General features: G+C 32.2%; 1 protein-coding gene across 1 annotated transcript in view; it reads left to right on the top strand.

Annotated features, from left to right (window-relative positions):
* The window catches only part of LOC127724559 (neuron navigator 3-like), a 175,976-nt gene that overhangs the window by 60,440 nt on the left and 95,912 nt on the right, over positions 1-19,624 (top strand). The window contains exons 7-8 of the mRNA XM_052231542.1: positions 1,010-3,191; positions 4,303-4,359. Coding sequence (XP_052087502.1) covers positions 1,010-3,191; positions 4,303-4,359 — 2,239 coding nt within the window. The remainder of the gene's footprint in view (positions 1-1,009; positions 3,192-4,302; positions 4,360-19,624) is intronic.

Genomic DNA, 19,624 nt, shown 5'->3' with positions numbered 1-19,624 from the left:
TATGATATTACTTTCGATAGATTTTTGTTGAAAAAAGGTTAAATTTTTATTTTCATTGAACAACGACAGCTGTTATAAAAAAATTATTTGACACTCTTATTTCTGTAAATCTTACGATTAAAATTGATCCTTAATTATACTGAAATGTGTATTTTTACTTGTAAGATTTTATGTGAAAAGCGCTGCATGTCCTTATAACAAATGTATAATGGTTGAAAAGTAAAAGAAAAAACAACACTGCAAAGAAGTACTTCCCTGTGAAGACTAAAATAGCACAAAGACAATCATAATGACAAAACAGATTAACTTTGTTGTCTGTTTTTTACCTGAGACAATATTTAACTACATACCTGGAAACTAATAAGTTTTTACCTGTTGACCTCATTGTACTTTTCAATAAAAATCATTTACTATGTCATTTGGTTAAATACCTGTTAAGAGAAATAAAGTTAAGTAAATATTCGCATGTTTGATTAAAGAATAAGAAATGTATTTGATCTTACTGACAAATTTAAAGGGACCAACTTTTATGTTGATTAGAGTGCTGAAAATATGTAGAATTTGGTTGAGACTAAATCACCTGACCAATGAAGAGTTATTTATATAGTTTTTGTGCTGATGAGGTGGTTTTCTCTTGGAAATGAATTGAAATTAAATTGTTGGTTATATCTCTTTGGTTTCATCCACCACCTGCTGTTTATTTTACAAGACTAATGGTTTTGTTGATTATACATGATTTTTTGTTGTCGTACTTGCAACACCACTTTCAGCTACTATGGCTGTATCGTGGTGGCCATTTTTTATTGGTTGAGAGATGATTAAGCAGGAGTACCCTGAGAGAACCACGACCCATTTTCAGGAAAATTGGCAATCGTTCTCTATTACAATTGGAATAAAACAAATTTCGCAGGGTACAAACTCATAAACTTAGTGTGGACAAAATATCAACTCACAAACTTAGTGTTGACAAATTATCATAGTCATTAAAACGTACTTCACTCTTTTTCAGGTTCTTCTTTGAATACTGTTAAAAGCAGTCATCCATCATCCCGAGCTACATCACCCGCTGTTCCAGGATCTGGTATTCCAACTCCTGGTGGTCGCTCTTTGACTACACCGAGACCATCTGGAGAGAAACAGCCAAGAGTCGTCAGTACAGGAAGTACGACCTCAACAAGTTCAACTGCTTCAAACAAAAGTACTTCACAGAAATCGGCACCACAAAATAAAAACTCTATGTTGGATAAATTTAAATTTTTCAACTCCAAGGACAAATCCAAGGGCAAAAGTGGAGTTCCTAAAAGCACTTCAAAAACAAGTACTGGTAGTACTGCGAGCACAAGTTCCTCATCCTTAGCTTTGAGTAGCGATAGGGATTCTAGAATCAGTACAGATACCAGGTCAAGTACTGCTAGTGCAAGAAGTTCAAGTTCTACTGATCCTGGTGCTATAAGTTTTTCACCAGAATCAGAAAGTCCCAAACTTCCACCAAAAACTAAGTCCCTTGGAAAAACGGTTAACAAGAAGGAGCACCCATCTACGTTGCCTTTGGCACAGAATGAGAAACTTTATTCATCATCTGCTTCTGATCATGGATCTGGAGTTAAAAAATCATCAAGTAAAACAGATTTAAAATCAGGACAAAAAGGGACAAAAATTGGAACTCTCATCCCATCAAAGTCTGCATCTAAATCATCGAAATCCACATCATCAACGCCAACGAGCACAGGTATACGGACACCGACAAGCATTCCAAAACCAGGAAAATCTCGTAGTAAAGATGAGAAATCCAAAAGTCATTCTCAGTCGTCGTCTGCAGCTACATCACCATCAGTGTCAGGAGTGCCATCAACAAAACATTCAGGATTAAGTGCATATGGGTCACCATCAGTAGGGTCACATTCAAAACAACACTATGAAACAATAAGTGACCACTCAAAAACAAGTGTGCAGGATTCAGACAAGATGTTACAGATGAAAGGTAGATACACAGAAATTGACTATTCTGACGGGAAAATAGACCGAGTTGGTGATGGCCAATATTCTAAAAGTAGTTCCAAAATGTCTGGATATCAGAGTGGTATTCAAAAGCCTTCAGTGAATAAAGAAGGAAACTTACAACAAACAGTCAATGTTGTAAAACCAACATGTTCGGTGGCTAATACTCAAATGCATGCCATGACTGGCATATCTGATCTCAATACACAATCAGGAATAATAAACCGTGCATTACCTCCACCTCTCCCAAAGACAGAACCGCCCCCTAGGAGTAACACACCCTCAATGAAAGATCATAGTAATAACTCTGTGCCACATGGTGCTAAAAACGAGAGTCCCGGTTCTCCGACAGGACAATCATCAATATCAGGCCATAAAAGTGATTCCACATCGTCATCGTCTAGTCATAGCGGACCTAGTGGTAATAATAGTAACTCGTCAACGGAAAGTGTGATATATCGTCCGTCAGACTCAGGCTCTGATGTTGGAAGTATTAGTGCTACAAGTTCACCGAGGCTAGGATTGAAAGTGTTACAGCCTCAACAACCAATAAATAAATCAGCAAACAATGTGGCAATCGTTCAACCACGACATGGTGAAAAAGTGGAAACAACATTTGATTCTGAAGTCAGGACAAAAACTGTGAATAAAGACAAAGAAAAAAGTTCAAAAGAGACTACTTTTTCTGAAAAAGAGACAACATTTGTGGACGATTCTGGTGAAGCAATGGATATTAAGCCGATGCAGCCGATATTAAGAGCAATGCCATATGGGACAGGATATTTACGAGGGTACACTACTCCACCAGGAAAAATCTTTCACAATCCAGGTTATGCTACTCCTACTGCAACTTACTTCGCTAGCACAAGCCGGTTAGGTATGAATCGTCCTCTAATGGATCATGGGAAATTTTATTCTGGTCCGATAAGAAAAACACCATCTAGTGGATTAAATAGTTCATTTGATGGAGATTATAGTTCTGATTATGAAAGCTTTGATTACATATCTGGATATATGTCAGATGGGGATATACTTAAAGGAAGTCAAAACAAAGTGGATGAAATGAATTGTGGGTACATGAGTGAAGGTGGCGCTTCACTTTATGCCAGACGTTTACAACAGAGGTTCAGAGAAGGGATGCAAGCTGTTAAAGAATCCATGCAGAAAAATAACGGCATGATTGATGATGATAGGTATTCTACTTTTATTGAATTTTGAACTTTGACCTCAATTGACCTTAAAGTTAAAAGAAAAAAAGTAACCAATAACCACACAACAACTTAAAAAAATAACAATAAGAATGAAATCTTTAAAATAATCTTTAAGTTTTGATATTTTTAGTGTTAGCCATGTTATTAAGCCATAAAAGGGTTGTGAATTCAATATCTGATTTTGAAATTGGTAAAACCCATATTTTGCTCCATCTCTGTCAAGCATACAATATTTTGGTCAGTTCATAACAACACAAAATACTTTGCCTAACCTTTACTTACTCAGCAAAAAAAAACATATGTTTTAAGGTTGGTATGGAGAAGACTGTCTGACACTAAAAAATATATGTTTTGCCTTAGCAGTTCTTATCAATAAGTTAAAAAAGAGTTTTTAGTGGACATGGGCAGGTTGGTCACTGTGAACTGGTGTAAAAGGCAAAATTGATACAAGATCATAAAGATGTAGTTTAGTTAAGAACACATGTATTAAAATAGTTGCCTTATCAATAATAAACAATACTAAAAGTGTGAAAATAGACAAGTTATCAAGTTTATAGAAACTATCAATCAAAAATTTCAAACAAAACTAAAATTATTTACATAATATTTCACACTTAACAGCTATTTAAAATCAGGATTCCCATGTGGGCTAGACAAAACAAATGTTACTGTATGTTAATTATGTAAATATTTATTTATAATGGTGTTTAATGTTTATGCTAAAGGATGATTGATTGAAATTTAGTTCCATTTGGATGATAGATGGATAGTCTGTGACATAATCAAAGTTAGAGTTATCTCCCTTCCCTGCCATGTTGGAGGGCAAACTGGTTGATTTGACTAACAAAATTTAAATATGGTATGAGCCAATCTGATAAAAGAACCTTACTAAATAGTACTGATGATTTGTAAAATGTTCAGAAAATAACTTTTCTAACGTTAAGTGGTCAATATGTCAAGGTGAATTTTGTTGATTTAGTGTTGGAACTTGCTCATTTTGCCCCTCGGAATGCAGAAAAGGGAAATAACTCTTAACTCAAATTACATTATTGGAAAACTATCAATTAATGAGATTATGATATTCTTCTGTTAGACAACATCACAGAAAGTTTCAGCCAAAAAGGAGGCAATCTGTTCCCAGATCTGTTCGGTAAATTTTGTTACAAAATATCCTTGGTGGAAAGCTGGTACATGATCTGGTATACCCTGCTTGGTTTAAGGGCTTAATTTTGTATGAAGTTAAAAAAAATTAAATATGAATATATTTTTTGCTTAGTTTACAGCAGAATAAGCCAGGAATTGTTCATCTTTAAATATATTTTCTTTCAAGTGGTCAGTTCGTTTTCAATATAATTGATAATTTTAAGGAATTGTAAGATATGAAACCTTCATCGGATGTCACCAAACCTTTAGCTCTACATTAATGCATTCAACCTAATTGAATATTTTTTTTAAAAATAGCTTATTGATTTTTTTTCTTCAAATTGGTCTTAATAGAATTAGAATTTCATTGACTGACCACTTGCAAGTAAATAGATATCCTCACAATGTCAGGTGTCCTGTCATGCCTGTGTCCACTTTCTGACATGAGAGGACACAGGACACCTGCCAATTTGAAAAGTGGAACTTGATTAAATTGTGATGTCAGAAGTGAATTGTTTCTGATGTATAGGCCTACCTAGGGTTGCCCAGTCCCTATAACTTTTGGTGAAAAGCTAGATCATATATCCTATATAATAAAAGTAATAAATAGATGGTGGCAAAGTATGTGCATGAAATTGAAAAAAAAATTGTCTGGCATGAACATGGTAGATTATGGTGAAAGGGAAGTAACTCTAATTATTTTTGCATGACTTCTGTGAAAGTTTAGGTGATTATATATGTTGAGCAAAAAATCACTCTGAAACAAATGAAAATTTCTGGTATGAACATATTCTGTTGAGTTAATGACAGAAACCTCTTAGGAGAAGTGAAAGAGATAATTTGTTGAATGATTTTACCATCTTGTGGATGAAACACTTACAATTAATGGAAATTCCTTGAACAACAAAACATAAGTGTTTCCAGATTATTATTTATCCAAAACATTGTTTATTTTCGTTTGTATTTGTGTTTTTGTGTTTTTCATTAAAAGAAAGATAAAAGCATAAGTACTTTTGGTAATTGAAAAATTAAACCAATTTTAGATTGGCAAAAATAAATTAGATTTAGAAATTATGGCTTGTAAGGGACACTCAAGTATGAAATAAGTAAAAGCAGCTTAGTAAAGTTTTGTGTGTGATGTAACTTTACGCTATATTTGCTGGTGTACACATAAGCAAGAGCTTGTATCATCATAACCTCTTAATATATTATTCTTTAAATGCAATATCTTGACAAAATAGAGGTCTCCAAAATTAACAATTACATTTTAATTTTCAGTCATGAAATTAAGTGGAAAATTCTATTTTCAATTTTTTATTTGTCAAATTTTACCATGATGAAATCTTTGTCGTAGCAGTTTGGTAACTGTATATTTAAAACCTAACTCCTGTTTTTAGAAAAAAAGATATACTTATATTCATATTTTGTTTTTATACTCTCTTTGAAAGTTTTCCGTTATATTAAGTTTAATGGTTTTAAATTATACTACTTTTGTTTTTCTTGATGCGCAATGAAATCCGACAAAAATATGGAAAGTTGAGAAGATGCAAACATCAGCGTCTTTGAAAATATAAGAAAAAAAGTTAATTAGCAGAAAAAAATAAGTTGGATATGTTTTGAAATAGTTTAATCTCTGTTACCAAGGGAGTGATGTAAACAATGGTAATGACACGGCTTATTATCTCACAGATTACTTATACAGATAGTCGTTAACAGACTTTAGGTGGTTTTAATATAGAAACTCAGTATTGGAAGCTTAAACATTAGACCCATCAACATCAGATCAATTATATTTTGAATTGAGCAGCGAGCCAGAATCCTAAGATTAGAAAATGCCATCATCCAGTTATTCCCCTTTGTGTAAATTAATTAAAACTAAAAGAGCATACAGAAATTATTTGTAATAGATTGATTATGTTGTGATATCATCTGATAAATGTTCGGTCTGTCTGTTGACAACAATGGATGTCCAGTTACTCCAGTAGCCAGATGAATTATGGGTAGTTCATGGTCATGGTAATGTTTTATCTGATGATGATGAGGGTGGTTTTAACGACCTTGACTACCCATGAGGGTCTTGCACGGTCGGTTTATCTGATGTCCCTGCATTATAATGTGGTGTTATAAAAAGTTCAGTGTCATTTCTGATTGCCATTTATTAAGGTTTACTATTTCAGCTTTACTTCCTCAAGGTCATTTGTTGCAGCTTTTTGCTATGTTTTTTTTTCAGACATGGCATATGAGGTTGCTCAATGGAAAATTCTTATTTTTTTTTTTTTTTATTATTTTAGAAAATTTACACAGAAATTCAAAACTAATGCTCAAAGTTAAAAAAAATATTAGAAACCAAACATATGGAAAGAATAATTGAGCTGAAGTTTGATAAGACAGCAAGGCCAGCTTTTTGTTTTACCATGTTCACTGAGAATGTTTGTACAGTGTACATTTTAGGATATTCTCTCATGTTCCATTTACTGCTGTTATCAAATCATTTTAAAATATTATATTTAAGTTTTATCTCTGACAATATCTGAAAATCTATCATCTATTTTATTGAAAATCATTTTGAAAGTTATGTATTTTTATTGGAGAACTGAAAAGGCTCCCAATGGAAATTCAGTCCTGAATAATTTATAGCCATCACACACTTTCTACAATATGATGGTATAAAAGTGTTCATTTTAGAACAGAAAACCATGTGAAATCGTGTTGGATCTTGTCAGTGGTTGACGGCTGCTGGGTGTTGGGTAGGAATAATTGATATGATGATTGTAAATCAAGGATACGTTCAATAGAGTTTGGATTACTCATTCTCTATTGATCCAGTACCTGCGTCTGAGGTTTCCTATAAATTTTATAAAGTGCTATAGTTTCTCATAAATATCTATAAAATGGCGCTATTACGTGTAAAATCAAGCCAAATAGACGGATTGGGCTTTTCTATTAAGTTTCCTGAATCAATTTATTCAATTTCATTGGAAAATCATAGAATTTATTCAAGTCAGTATAGACGTGTTTGATACAATTTACAATTGCTATGGTCACCAGGGGTCTGAAATTTTTTAGTTTTACAAATTATCAGTTCCAGATGGAAAATTATAAACATTAAAGTCTAAAGTAATGGGTTCAAAGTTATTTGACTTTTTTTAAATGGAAATGACTTTGATTGATGAATGACATCTCCATGGTATCTTTTTTTTATTTTTCCCCTGTTGTGAATTTTCATTTGTTTGGTTTTTTTTTCATTTTACATTGAGCAGGTCCAACTCATTTGAAATATTATTAAAGTAAATAAGTTTTGAAGTGTTTAGAATTTAACAATGATATTTACTACAATTAGTCTCTGAGTCATAGGTGTTATGGTTGATTCAGTTGGGAACCAAGGATTACAACTAAAAATAACAGAAGTTAAGAAAAATCATGTAGTTATCTCCCTTGGCAAAATTAATTGAAAGCAAAACATTTAGTAATTAATTGTGACATATTAATTAATGTTATGATAACATCGCCTGTGAATGTTGATATGTTTATATCTGCCTTGTACATTAATGCTTCCTGCATAATAAGTCAGCAGGGTTCCCTGACAAAATCATTGTAAGGTTAACCAGAGTTTTCAAGGTAAGACACAAGTTTATTTTTAAATCATCAAATTACTGTAAGGATTTTTTTTCTAGTCAATTAAACTAAGAATCAGAAATAATGTCTTTTTCAGTAGATAATGTACAATACCTTAAAGTTATGAAACAATAGAGATAAGTCCAACTGTCCATGGACTCATGTTATCTTTTGAAGCTACAAAAGAGGCATGGCTAAAAAAAAGTTTGCATTTCAGTCTAAAGGGTTTGAACTATACATTTGTGACTGATTTGCATAAAGCTTGGTGTATCGGTGTATCACATTCTGTAAATTCAAGACGTATATGTATTGGTTACGATTCCTCTGCATTATAAATGTCATCAGAAAATTTTGAGTAGCAAGACTTTTAAATTCAGCTTATATATAGGTGCCCTGGAATTTGCTTTGCAAGATTTAATTGTTGTACTCAAAAGTTCTTAAACATAACATTTGCATAGAAATGAGGGTGATCAAATCTATGATAGCTGTACACATGAGTTAATGCAGGTTTTTGTGTAAAATTATTTGTCACCCAAATTTTCTTGAATGGAATCTTTTCACATTTCAAACATCAGTTGTATTATTTTGTCAGCTCTGAATAGAGGTACAAAACCTGGCTTAAATCTGACTTGAACATTTGTAATAGGCTAAGGGCCGTAACTTAAATAAAGAAAAAGCAAAGTTATAAATGAATTGTAACGGTGACTATATGTTTGGATATGTCTATTTGGCTTCCTTAAGAAAATGTACTGTATATTAGGATTGTAGTTAAAGATTAGGAGGGGCACATGCAGTAATATTAGGAGGGGCAAATGCAGTAAGATTAGGAGGGGCATATGCAGTAAGTTTAGGAGGGGCACATGCAGTAAGATTAGGAAGGGCATATGCAGTAAGATTAGGAGGGGCATATGTAGTAAGATTAGGAGGGGTACATGCAGTAAGATATGGAGTGGCACACGCAGTAAGATTAGGAGGGGCACATGCAGTAAGTTTAGAAGGGGCACATGCAGTAAGTTTAGGAGGGCACATGCGGTAAGATTAGGAGGTGCACATGCAGTAAGACTAGGAGGTGCACATGCAGTAAGACTAGGAGGGGCACATGCAGTAAGATTAGTAGGTGCACATGCAGTAAGACTAGGAGGTGCAGATGCAGTAAGATTAGGAGGGGCACATGCAGTAAGATTAGGAGGTGCACATGCAGTAAGATTAGGAGGTGCACATGCAGTAAGACTAGGAGGTGCAGATGCAGTAAGATTAGGAGGCGCACATGCAGTAAGATTTAAAGGAGGGCACATGCAGTAAGATTAGGAGGTGCACATGCAGTAAGATTAGGAGGGGCACATGCAGTAAGATTAGGAGGTGCACATGCAGTAAGATTAGGAGGTGCACATGCAGTAAGATTAGGAGGGGCACATGCAGTAAGATTAGGAGGTGCACATGCAGTAAGATTAGGAGGGGCACATGCAGTAATATTAGGAGGTGCACATGCAGTAAGATTAGGAGGTGCACATGCAGTAAGATTAGGAGGGGCACATGCAGTAAGATTAGGAGGTGCACATGCAGTAATATTAGGAGGGGCACATGCAGTAAGATTAGGAGGTGCACATGCAGTAAGATTAGGAGGTGCACATGCAGTAAGATTAGGAGGCACACACATGCCATATCAGATTTTTGTTATTCTTATGGGCACTTTACGAAATTTTTTAGTATGGCAAATGGTAGATCTATGCTCATCCATTTAAATGGACTTTTGACTTTCAAATTAAAACTGCAAAAGGTCTTCAATAAACTTTATAAAGTTCCATATCTGGGACCTACACATTTTTGGGCCTGGGTCAAACATTCCAATATGAGGAAGAGCTGTTGAGTACTTTATGGTGAAAGTAAAAATTAATGAGGTACTTTAATGAAAGTGTGCAATATAATGTAAGAAACAGATGCTAGAAAAAATAATTTTAGGATGTGTTTTAAGAAAATATCATAAAAATCAATAATTAACAAAGACTTATGGTATTTCTTGATAATTTAACCACCATTAGACACATGTGTTGAATGGATTTTCGTCAAGGCTGACAGCGAAGGTTTTCATGTAGATTTGGCACCTTGTCCTACTATTCTTGGCTGCTTTTCAGCAACGTTAAAAAGCATGATAATGTAATAATGGAGAAATTTATGATTTAATTGGTAAACAAGTACTTTGATCTTTTAATGTAATTATGTATATTGGATAACACTTGATAGGTAATTAATAAATGTCTTGGAGAAATTCCTGGGTAAATAACATGTTCTGTAATTTGTTTTTATATAATTTTTTTTGGGGGGAGGGGGGGGGGTTGTTGTTGTATAGAAAAGGAGTTAGGCCCTACTGTCCTGTGTTATGTTAAGTGGCCCTCATTTACTTTAGAAGACCCTGTACTTAGAATTAGGCTTCCCAGGGTTTTAAGGAATAGGGTACTTAGGATTAGGCTTCCCAGGGTTTTAAGGAATAGGGTAAGGTAAGGGTTCTCATTTATGGTTTGAGCTGAGTCCTTTGCCTCATGGATTTCACGAAAAACAAACATTTTCTATTCAGAGATGTAAAGTATGATAAGACATTTAGTGCCCAAAAACCATGTTATCTATATAAAAATAAAGTGATGTACTTGTAGTATGATTTCCATTGATACCACTTTGGCCCAGAGACCAAAGGAAATGTATGTTAAGCAACTATATACTTGTTCATGGCTGTACATCCTTCAACAGTGAGCAAAACCCATACTGTATAGTAAGCTATAAAAGGCCCGACATTACAAAAATGTAAAACTATTCAATCCAGAAGACCAACGGCCTGATTTATGAAAAAAAAACAACAAACAAAACACACAGCAACCAACGGTAACCACTGATTTATAGGCTCCTGACTTTTGGACAGGTACATATAGACCACTGATTTATAGGCTCCTGACTTTTGGACAGGTGCATATAGAATGTGGCAGGTTAAACTATGGTTGCAAGCCCTCAATCCTCCCCCTAACCTAGTTGGACAGTGGTATATCAGCACAACATCAAGAACAAAGTGCACAAAACAATTTAAAGTGGGCTATCAGATTGGACTAAAGTACAATTAACATTTAACAAGAAGCTATCAGATTGGACTAAAGTACAATTAACATTTAACAAGAAGCTATCAGATTGGACTAAAGTACAATTAACACTTAACAAGGAGGGGAAAGACACCATCTTCCTTTTATCAGCAAGATAGTGATACAGAAAAAAATAAACAAATGATTACTTTATCTCTTGTTTTATCATTGTTTGAAATTATCATTTTTTTAAATTTTACAATATAAATATCAAATTTTATTCTGGGAATACTCGCTCAAAAATTCTAGTTATAATTTCACTGGTTATATGGATGTAACTTTATTACTCAAATTGCAATTAGTTGAGTAGCTTTGAATAATTTTCAATCAATACTTGAATAATACTAATGTTAAAAATTCAAATCTCTGGAGAACCCTTAAGCACTTACATTTCTGTGGTAACTTTGAATTCCCTGTAAAGGCATGAAATATAAGATATATAAATGATTCCAATTTTGTCAATTACAGTAAAAACATAAATTGAAGAAACTTTTCATGAGTCAGTGCCAGTTTGGTTGAATAAAATAAATAGTAAGTTGATACATAAATAGATTCAAATTGACCTTTTAGATAAGATTTTATTGGTTTAATTTTTTTTAAGATGACAGTGGTGAAAAGTTTACATTTCATGTTTTATCTGGCTTGTCAATAAGGTTGAAATCTCTGAATGTCAGTCAATAAAACAATAAAAAAAAAATAATTGAAATTCCCATTGGTAAAGGTCAGACTGGTCGTTAAAGGTTTGAAATGAAAGTGCTATATTGATCATGACCTTAGCATAAAAAGATGTTGTGAATACCAGACCTGACAAGATGCTGCAGATCAATACACAGAATCTGTATTCTATCAATCAGACAGAAACTCTACAATCAATATACACAGGAAATGTATATCTAAGAAGCCATTAAAATGCATCTTCTCGCCTCAAAAAATGTTGATGCTTTCTCTGTTTTAATTTAATTTAGGAAAAATTAATTTTGTCAGACTTTGATGACTCATATGTTTAAAAAATAATTGTTCATCTCTAATTACCTCCCTTTGTTGGTCTACTGAAGACTATCATGTTTGTTTGTCAGCATCGCTATTAACCCTGTGATAAAAGTCTTCATGCATAGATTATACTGCACAAGATTGCATGGGAAACTAAATTATTTATCAAGCATTCAGTAATTACAATAAATTGGAATTCTTATTGGAAGTTACAAAAAGACTTTTTCTGTGGAGTCTTAATTTTTTATAATGTGATTATTCTGTCAGAATTATAAAATTATCTGCTAATGAATCAGCTGTTTAAGGATTGTTGACATAAAAAGAATTATCCATTATGAGAACTAATGGTGCATTTCTTCGAACATCATTTGATTCACGGAGGCCAAGAAGGGGTACAAATGAGGGTTCCAAAAGTGACGGGGAACAGCCCCAATATGGGGCTTCTTACTGGAATACATCTTCCTCATCTGGGTAAGATTTTGTATACTATAAATCTATGAAATTAAAAAAAAAGGGGGAGGGTAATTGAAGAATTTGTTTTTAAAAGGAAATGTAAAAAACTTATTATAAATTTATGTAGAAAATTGACCTTCAGTGATTGTATAGTAATAAACCTATCTAAGTTTAATGTAGTTACTTTCGGTTAAATTCTAACTTAACTCATTTATTGTTATTCTTTGGTGTAAGAATCAGAGATTTGGTTGAATTTGGTCACATGTAGTCAAGATGAGTTAAAACTCTCAATTTAATGTCATAGGTTGTCTATCATTTAAGACTTAAGGTACAGAGCTTGCTGGATGTTAACTTAAAGTGATTTAGCTAGACTTCAGGAGTCTAGATGAATTTCTGTTTATATGCCCACCTACAGTAATAGTGGGGCATTATTTTTTCTGGTCTGTCACATCTGTCAATCCTGTTCATTTTGAAGTGATTATTAGCCAATTTATGGGTTTGACCCAAATTCTACAGTTTACTGACCATGGAAATGTGATTATATGTGAAACCAGTACATTCTAAGGTTAACTATTTGGTGTAAGTAAAGTTGTGGTCACATCAACTTGAAACTTAATACACATTTTCATTATGATGTGTACTTTTTAAATTATCTATGTCAAATTACAGTTCATGTTTCACTGAACAAGGACAATTATAGTGCATTTTATTATTTAGTGGGGCTTGGTGTGTTATGGACATATTTTCTTGTTGTAAAAGTTCTTTTTTTGTCAGGTTGTGCTGTTAGGTAGATTTTCATTGATGTATACTCAGGTACCCTAAATTTGCTTTTTGTTCATAAATATGTAAGGAGACATAAAAGCATAAAATCCATTTCTCCACAAGAGACCAAATGACACAGAAATTAACAACTATAGGTCACCGTACGGCCTTCAACAATGAGCAAAGCCCATACCGCACAGTCAGCTATAAAAGGCCCCGAAATGACGATGTAAAACAATTCAAACAAGAAAACTCACGGCCTAATTTATGTACAAAAAATGAATGAAAAACAAATATGTAACACATAAACAAACGACAACCACTGAATTACAGGCTCCTGACTTGGGACAGGCACATACATACAGAATATGGCGGGGTTAAACATGTTAGCAGAATCCCAACCCTCCCCTTACCTGGGACAGTGGTGTAACAGTACAACATAAGAACGAACTATAGAAATCAGTTGAAAGAGGCTTAACTCATCAGATAGATAAAAATACAAACACAAGTGGACGTGGCCGGGTACTTGTACATCCAAACAACAAAAAGACACTAAGTACAGATCTGAGAGTACTCGCAGTTACTGATAGCTAGTTCAAAGCCACTAACAACTAATAAAAAAAATCATGCATCTAAGAAACTTATTTGTATTGAACCCTGAATAAACTGGATGTCTGTTTAGATTGAATTGAGTCCTATATATTAACTGAATACCTTGAAATTGAGTGTTAAACGAAATGAAAAATTATCATAGAATTTAATGCAGAATTTGTCAATTAATATCAATGAGAATAAATACAGTCCAAATAGTTGTTAGGTCATGGATCATGTCCATATTCTGTACTTTAAATAAATAAGTTGTAAAGTTAAAAAAATATTGAAAAAATGAAAATACTTTAAGGTCACTTATAAGATAAGATAAGATAAGATATTTTATTTCCAATTATGGGCCCCAAAGGGCATAAACATTACAACATCAATAATTTTTTCATAATACAATACAAACAATGAGATAAAAAAAAAAAAAAAAGTTAAACGAGAACTATTTAAGTTCTTAAAGAATACGTAGATAAAGAATCTATAGTATGTTGTTTTTTTTAATACTAATGCATTTTATTGCAAGTGTGGTTGATATAGATAACAAACAAGCAGCCCAAAAAGAAAAAAAGAAAAATAGATATCCACATATGTATAGTACACAAAAAGTTGGATCAATTAAATATATAATAAATAATATAAGTAAACCAAGATGCTATAAACTCCTTAATGATGTTCGCTCTTCTTGTTTTTAAATTTTTGTCTGATATTTAAGAATCCTCTGGTTTTTATCCATGTAGTATGCCTTAAAAAAATTTGCCCGCTTACCCCAATTTTCTTTTTATAATTTTATTACATATAGTTTATAAAGCCATATTTGAAAATCTTATAAAATCCTTCTTATTTTTTCATAGTTTTTGAAAGAGAAAAGGTACCAATGTTAAATGTATGAAATATCTAGAGAGAATCATTTCCAGCCAAATTTTCAATTGATTATATCTCAAAAACAAGAACACATACAGGTTATTTTTTTTAGACTTTTTAAGTTCCGTTTAATATAATGTATATACTATCAATATATATCAGTCTTTTAAAATGCTTGTGTAATCTTAGAACAGAGGAGCGAATATCCTTAAAGGACAAAATAGTTTCCTAGAATAACCCCAAAATCCTTAAGATTTTAGTGAAATAATTGATATACATTGTCTATTTCATTTCCACCTTTTATTAGCACCATATCTGTAAGAAATGAGACTGCAAAGAAAAAGTTCCTGCATTAGGAATCGAGGCTCAGACAAAAAATAAACGGTTTTGACTTACCCTATTAAAAGCAAGTAAATTTCAGACAATGTCATCTTGATTTAGACCTCCTAATTTTCTTTGCATTATATCTGTATTTTTTGACAAGTTTATTTCCTGTGCATTCAGACTGCAGAACAAATATGTTACCTTTGGGAAGCTGTGATCCTAGCAGATGGATTTGGAAGACATCTTGGATTAGCAGAAGATGTTTTTGTGTTACATAATAATGACAGGATTGATTTTAAAGTTACAATGGGGCATCTGTTAACTAGCATTAATTGTTATATAATACAATGCCCCCTGAGTAAAGAGTGATTAAGTCTAGGGGTCTTAAAAAATCTTTCTTTGTTCCAAGAAATTTACAAAGAAAATTTTATTTCCGAAGTTTTGTATTTATGATTGACAGGCTGAACAAAATTAGATTTTAAAACTTGGATTATTTACTAATTTGGTAAGTTATGGGCCTTAATAACATACAGATTTACAATTTTTCCTTCAAAAAAATTAATGATTTTGCATTGTGCTTTTATGGTTGCATCAAAATTCTGCAGGTGTTAATCTTAACTGATCTTAATTTGTTGGGAAAGTTTACAATTTTGAAAATGAATTAATTATATTTTATCAAAATTCATAAATCAAATATATTTGTGAATCATAACTCATAAATTGGATGAAAAGAAAGCTGTAAGGAGAGCATACTTTATGTATAAGATACACATTGAGTCTGTGTTAGCCGGAATGGGTGTATCTTATTTACACAATATTTTATTATTTTTATTGTTAATGCAGAATGATAGTTTGCAATAATTTAGGAGGGAGTCTTTACCATATGTTATTGAAAGTTTATTATACAATTTCATTTAAAGACATCTTGGTGTAAACTCAGAAATTTTTGCATGCATTTATTATAAGATTTGTTGAACAATGAACAAAAATGCTGCATAAAAATAATGCTAACAGAATTTAAAATATGACGTTATTTATGAAAAATATACAATTGCAATTTATGCAATAATAAAAACTTTTAATTGCATAAATTTAACAGTATGTGTAGTTCTATGACAGCATTGTATAGTTTTTCATTTTCTTCTTGGGTTTTTTTTTCTCTTACTTTTTATTACTTCTAAGAAAGGTTTACTTATTATACAGATTATTTTCTTGTGAATAGTTAAGTAAAATTGCCATTGCAAAACTCGACACAATCAAATTTACAATTACTTTCCCTCCGTTTAAGTGAGCTCTATTTTAAAATCGTTTAATTTTAGTAAATCTATATTTGATGGTATTATGCATAAAGATTTGTAATTGAACATCACCGATTTTGAAAGTCTTATGGCAAAACCTAAAAAGTAAAGAAAAACCCTGCAGCTGAATACTGATAGTTTATCATTGACTGTAAGATACCAGCTGACAGAAGATGCCATCATTTTCTTTGATGTTTTCTACCTCATTTACCAGTTCTTTCACTTAACATTCAATTTTCTACACAATAAATCTGACTTATCATTTGTTTGATAAGCTTTTGACATTTCTCAATAATCAAACGCACCTCAACCTAATTAATGGCTTTATAGAGTACACCTTAAATGTGTCTACCTGTGATAAACTAATTTGATTAAGGATGTCTATTTCTTATATCAGTGTTAACTTGTTTGAGGTGGGCTTCAGCTGGTCATTACACAATAATGTATACTAGTTCAGCGAAATAGATGTCATGCTCCAAAACATACAAATGACGGAAATTTGAAAAAAGAAAAGTATTATATAAATTGCCTGAAATTTCTTAAAGAAAAATATTAGTTCCTAAATAAGGAAGAACCCAATTCCAACATCTGGCCTAAATTTGAACAGGTATTTGATTCAATCCCTGCATACCTGGTCAAAAATTTTTTTTTAAATTTTGAAATTTGGGTCCTCAATGCTTTTCAAATTCGACTTTATTTGGCCTTTTAGCATTTTTGATTTGAGCGTCACTGCTGAGTCTTCTGTAGAAGAAATGCCTGGCATATAAAATTTTAATTTTGATCTGTTCATTTAAGGATAAAAATGTTCAAGAAACCGAAATTGAGTAAATGTCTAAAATTTCGCCCCCATTTATCTCTAAAAGTAGTACATGAAGGTATGTTTTTTATTACATATTTGAATTGACTAGGTTAAAAAAAGCTTGTATGCACATTCACCGTGGGATCAAAACTGTATCGTATGCCCTTAAACCTCTATCTATCCCTGCTAGAAACTATTTAAAGGAAGCATATTTTAAGGGATGGAGGCTGATAAAGAGTTTTATCAATTTGAAAATTTCTAAATTGAAACGGATAAATATCTAAAATAAAGAATGGGGGCCCAAATATGCACAATCCCTCTAGGGAAAAAATGTATCTTACACCCTTATAATTTATTCTTTTTCATTCTGCCACATACAAAGTGAACACTGAAGGGAATTTTGAAAATACCAAACATTTTTTTAAGTAATGCCAATTGTCTAGAAAGAGTATACTGTTGAAGAAGTAATTCATCATGTTAACCTTGTTACAACATCAAAAAGTAAAAATCTCATTTTAAATCAGAAACCATCCTTTCCCTGGGGATACAGTTCTTATGTTTCCATTCCTGAAACAAGAGCTAGGTCATGTTTTCAGTTACAAACATACAGGATTTTGCCTGGGAGCAGTTGTTTTTCTAAGAATTTGCCTAGGAGCAGTTGTTTTTCAAAGAAGTGTAAATAGACGAATGTTTTAATGATGAATTATAATATTTAAACAAATGACTACAAAAGGAAATTAACTTTTTGTATATTATGAACACATTAATATTAGTTCATTGTCAAATTAATAAGTTTTGTGTGTGAGGTTAGCAGCTGCTTGGAAAACAACATGAAGTTCATTGTGAAGCCTGCAGCTCGTAAAAAGTTGAGGTAATTTCTTTTTTTTTTTTTTTTTTGCTTTTTACTTTGAATAATTTACGTTTTCAGAAACTTATAAGAAACGAAAACTGAATTCTTCCAAAATTATAAATTTTAGTATTGATAAAAGAAAGAAAATGATTATTTTGTGATTTAAAATTAAATAGTAAATATCAAAACAAGGACTGGGTTACACAAGATCAGTTTGAGTTTCTGATTCTTTCATCCTGAAAATACATGAAAGATTTGCCACTGGACATATATGAAGCAAGCAAGTTAGCAATCAATAAGAATTTAAATTTATTTTCTTCTAAATAAACACAGTTAAGTTGGAAATCCCAGAAAATGTATAAAATATATATCAACAAGTCATGAAAAATTACCTCCATTTACTAAAGATTTACAGTAGAAACCATTAATGTGTTAATCAATTGTTGTTGTAAGTATCAGTATATATCAACACAGAAGTGGTTGAAATTAAAATTATTTAAGTTTAAGAAGTACCATCTTATTAATTAATGTTGATTGCAAAAACTATTAGTTTTTAGGCAGCTCTCGTAAAAACTTGCATGCGGTAAATTGAAAACTTGCAAAAAATGGGTAATCAAAGGATTAGTTTTTGTTGTGATCATACAATTGAAGTCATATTAGTTATTTACATAAATATGATTAATGAAATCTTAGTGATATCAGACAGTGTCTTGAATCCTTGGAGGGAAGTTTTCTGGATTCTTGTGCTAATATACAGGAAAACTGATAGATCTTTTGCAGATATTTTAATATGTTGCTAAGCAACTGTAACATCAAAACGTTTTCCATCATATAAGCAGTAAATGATCTTGTCTTTTGATATGATGTCCTATTGTGTGAATAAATGATGAAGACTGTTAGAGTTACTTCCCTTTGTTTGTTCTGTGGTTATGTAATATTAATTAATTTTGTTTGAGAATATGATCTTACTGATATTTTGGTTTCCTTTTCAACAATAAGATTAATAGCCTTGATGAAACTTGAGTGTATAATGGCTGATTTATATAATCATTTCCAAACAAAGTGAGAAAATCCAGGGTGTGCAATAAATATGAACAATCTGCTGTTTATAATTGAGTTTTTGACCTTTTTGACTTTATTTTCATGTAAAGTAAAACATCATTTACAGTTAAAAGAAAAGTTTTTATTTTGATAAAATATTAAAGGCTGGTTGTTATTTACATATAAGGACATCTTGATTTATGGACAAAATGGAAAACAAGGGATGTATGAGGTTTTGGATAGGGTGTACAGAATAAACAATAGAAGACATGAGGGTCTGAATAGGGTGTACAGAATAAACAATGGAAGACATGAGGGTCTGAATAGGGTGTACAGAATAAACAATAGAAGACATGAGGGTCTGAATAGGGGGTACAAAATAAACAATAGAAGACATGAGGGTCTAGGTAGGGTTTACAGAATAAACAATAGAAGACATGAGGGTCTGGATAGGGTGTACAGAATAAACAATAGAAGACACGAGGGTTTAGATAGGGTTTACAGAATAAACAATAGAAGACATGAGGGTCTGGATAGGGTTTACAGTATAAGCAATA

Source organism: Mytilus californianus, unplaced genomic scaffold (assembly GCF_021869535.1).
Source record: "Mytilus californianus isolate M0D057914Y unplaced genomic scaffold, xbMytCali1.0.p SCAF_14, whole genome shotgun sequence".
NCBI lineage: Eukaryota > Metazoa > Mollusca > Bivalvia > Mytilida > Mytilidae > Mytilus > Mytilus californianus.
This window is presented reverse-complemented; position numbering and strand designations above follow the sequence as displayed.